This window comes from Equus quagga, unplaced genomic scaffold, assembly GCF_021613505.1.
Source record: "Equus quagga isolate Etosha38 unplaced genomic scaffold, UCLA_HA_Equagga_1.0 137413_RagTag, whole genome shotgun sequence".
Lineage (NCBI taxonomy): Eukaryota > Metazoa > Chordata > Mammalia > Perissodactyla > Equidae > Equus > Equus quagga.
In genome coordinates, this window is record NW_025796522.1 from 1 (window position 1) to 3,551 (window position 3,551).

At 52.7% G+C, this 3,551-nt stretch overlaps 1 protein-coding gene across 1 annotated transcript; it reads left to right on the forward strand.

The window, feature by feature from the left end:
• Window positions 1-6: 6 nt before the first annotated feature.
• LOC124232869 (glutathione S-transferase Mu 1-like) lies at window positions 7-2,357 on the forward strand (the record flags this gene model as incomplete). Its single annotated transcript, XM_046649778.1, has 6 exons — window positions 7-94; window positions 496-560; window positions 862-943; window positions 1,042-1,142; window positions 1,965-2,060; window positions 2,145-2,357. Coding segments are annotated over 6 exons (630 nt in total), but the record flags the coding sequence as incomplete, so codon positions are not given.
• Between the last annotated feature and the right edge of the window lie 1,194 nt (window positions 2,358-3,551).

Consider the following 3,551-nt stretch of genomic DNA (forward strand, 5'->3'; position numbering starts at 1 on the left):
CCCGGCCTTCTGTCCCAGCTGGCTCATGCCATCCGCCTGCTCCTGGAGTACACAGACTCAAACTATGAGGAAAAGAAGTACACGATGGGGGACGGTAGGGCAATCTTGTGGAGTCCCGACTTCTGCCCAACTCCTACAGACTTTGTAACAGGCCCCCCTTGCCCTGGCCGCCAGGTGCTCACCTCTGTTGCCCTCCGCAGCTGGAGCAGGGCCGGCGCCTTCCCCTCCCCTTTGAGGGTGCAGCTCTCCTTCCAAGGCAGGACAAGGGAGGGGATTGCTGGACCCCCTTTCTCAGTATCTGGATGGGTTCCCCTTAGGGTTGCCTAACCCTGTGTGAGCCTTACTCATGTCGGTTCCAGAGCCTCATTAGTGTTCTTTCCCCCCAACCTGGACTGTGAGACTTAGTGGGTCAGATTCCAGATCCCCTGAAAGTCCCCCCAGGAACGTGGGTTGGACTCTGGGGAGGTTTGTGTCACTCATCTTTCTCCACCACAGCTCCCGACTACGACAGAAGCCAGTGGCTGAGTGAGAAATTCAAGCTGGGCCTGGACTTCCCCAATGTAGGTGCAGGGTATGGGGGTGCTGTGGGGGCGAGTGAGAGGTCCTCTTCTCCGTCTCCTGTCCCAGCTTCCAGGTCTCAGGACCCAGTGCCTTCTGCTCGGCCTCTGAGCTCCCTGGTTCTCTTCACTGCTTTCCCATGATGCTCTATGTCCCAGCTCATCATTCATTTTACAATATAATTATTTAGTGCTTACCAGGGCCCAGGAGCTGTGGGTGCACGTTTCATGTCACCCTTGGTCAAGGGAGGGAGGAGCAGGGGGGCCTGGTGGCTCAAGCGACCTGCCCCTGTTGTCCTTCCAGCTGCCCTACCTAATTGATGGGGCCCACAAGATCACCCAGAGCAACGCCATCCTTCGCTACATTGCTCGCAAGCACAACCTGTGTGAGTGGGCTGGGGGTGTGATGCAGGGGACTGGTGGCCATGCCCTGGGCTTGGCTGGGGTGGGATGTTGAGGGAGGGTCTGTGTTGTGTGGCCATAGGTGGGGAGACAGAAGAGGAGAAGATTCGTGTGGACATTTTGGAGAATGAGGTTATGGACACCCGCATGGCGCTGGCCAGGCTCTGCTACAACCCTGACTTTGTGAGTCCCATCCCAGTGGGCTGGTTTGGGCAAGCTTTTGATAAGGAGGGAAGACTCCTGTGTCGTGTGTATACTAGTTCTATTTGCCAATTGAAATCCTTGGAGCTGCTGATCTACCAACCTGGTCCCTATGCTGCCAGTAGAGTGACCCTCATAACCTCAAATTTCATTAAATGAAAACTGTCAGTTCCCACCAATCTTAGGATAGAGTCCAGAATCTCTAGAGGGGAAATTAGTTCCTTGACAGTGTGTTTCCTTGTTAGCCCAGCGCTATCTCCTTAACACCCTCAGACATCAGCACATTAGCCCAGTAGGCAGTTCAGGGTCAGCCACAGGGCCTTTGAACCTCTCCCTCCTTCCATCCAGCCTCTCAAATTCTCCTCATTTGTCTGGAATCAGCTCAAGTGTCTATTGTTATGTCACCCACCTGCTAGACCTTAAGACTTCTTTCCCTGAGTGATTTTAGTTCTTTGCATCTTTGATTCTGCTCGACATGAGTCCAGAGCTCTGCCAGGTTCTCACAGCACTCCTGGGTTGTCCCATGGAGGGTGGTTGGAGATGAGTGGTGACAGCTGCAGGGACAGTGTGGCATTGCTTTCTGCCTTCCCATTGCCTCTCACAGCTGGGGGGTGGTCCCCAACAGGAGTCTAATGACCACAGAGTGGATTAAATCATAGCCTGGGCACCCACCCAGCGATATAGTCTAGGGGGACATGGCTGCTCACCTCTGGCAGCATGGGGTCATGCGCAGCCCTGGGGAGGCCTGTCCCCTTGCCCAGGGCCTCTGTGTCTGAGGGTGGTAACAGCTGTTTTGTGCCTCAGGAGAAACTGAAGCCTGAGTACTTGGAGGCGCTCCCTGAAACAATGAAGCTCTTCTCACAGTTTCTGGGGAAGAGGCCTTGGTTTGCAGGGGACAAGGTAAGGAGGAAGGCTGTGGATGGGGAGTTGCCCTTCCTTCAAGTTTCAGAGATTGGTGCCCATTCATGCTTGGCCTCTCTGCAGCTCACCTATGTGGATTTCCTGGCTTATGACATCCTTGATCTTCACCGCATATTCGAGCCCAAGTGCCTGGATGCCTTCTCTAACCTCAAGGACTTCATCACCCGCTTAGAGGTGACTCCCCGGATCCTCCTTCTATTTCTTTCACTTTTGTTTTTTCCTCTTATCTCTGATGTTTTCCTTGTCCTGGAGCTATCATAAAGAAAAACTAGGATTCCTCGAGGAATTCTTTTACTCTAGAATTTGTGCTCACATGTTACATATATTGGGTGAAATTTAATCTTTACGGCATTCCTACATGGCAGAGTTATCACCTCCTTTTTGCAGATACGGAAATGAGGCAGAAAGAATAAGTACTTTGCTGAAGGTCACAGAGTCAGTAGAGGCTGTGCTGGGCTCCCTGTCAGTCTCTGGTTGCCGTGGGCGGTGATCAGTGGCTCTGTCGTTCCTGTATGGAAAGGAACATCTCAGTTCCTTCTCCTCTCGACCCTGAGTTTCGCAGCTCTGGACATTGAGGGTGAAGAAGAACATTCAGGAGTTTGTGTGTGGCTGGCATTAGTAGAGTTGAGACACAGAGCGATTGATATTAACTACCAAAGATGTCTTCTTTTGTTGGGCACTTTCCTTCCCCTGTCTCTCTTTCCTTCTTCCTTGTAATTACCCAAAATTCTGCCTCAGCAATGGGGTAGTATGTTTATGTTAGATCACCGTCACTGATCTGATCTTCTCCTGTGAATGAGGCACTGCGTCGGGCACAGTGGGGATGCAAAGGTGACCCAGCCCTGGAGCCCAGCCTCCTGGGGCTCAGTGCAGTTGAAGAACTGCAAGAACCAGGCTATCTGGTAGGTGGGACCAGCTGGCTGCTGGAGGAGCACAGCCAGGACCCCCCTCACAGCTCATCGTGGGTCACCATTAGGCAACTTGTTGGAGAGCAGCACGTCTGCTTTCTTACAGATTTGGGTGTTTGAGGCATTAGTGCAACAGGTTTCTCAGCCTACAATCTGTTTTCCTTTCCTGTTCCTCATCATGGAATCTGCTTTGTCAGCTAGTTCTCATCAGCTCTGGTTCTGGTCCAGCCTGATGGACCATAGGGATTATGCAAGAGCTGGGATGAATGATTGACAGGGAGGGATGGGGGACAGCTGAGGCTGCAGCCTGCAGCTTGTGGGGCCTGGCCCGTTGGGTACAGACAGTGCCAGCATCTTTGAATCCTTTAGAAGTTACTGGACACAGTCTATGTGGGAAGATGGTGCCCAAGCACACCTGTGTGTCTGTTGCCTAGTTGGCTGCAGCAGGACTGGGATGACGTAGGCTGGGGTCCAGTGAGATTGGGCCCAGTAACAGGCCAGCAAATGGACATTCCCCTTTAAGAGGAATGATTAGAGTCTGGCCTGGCTTCACTGCTCCACA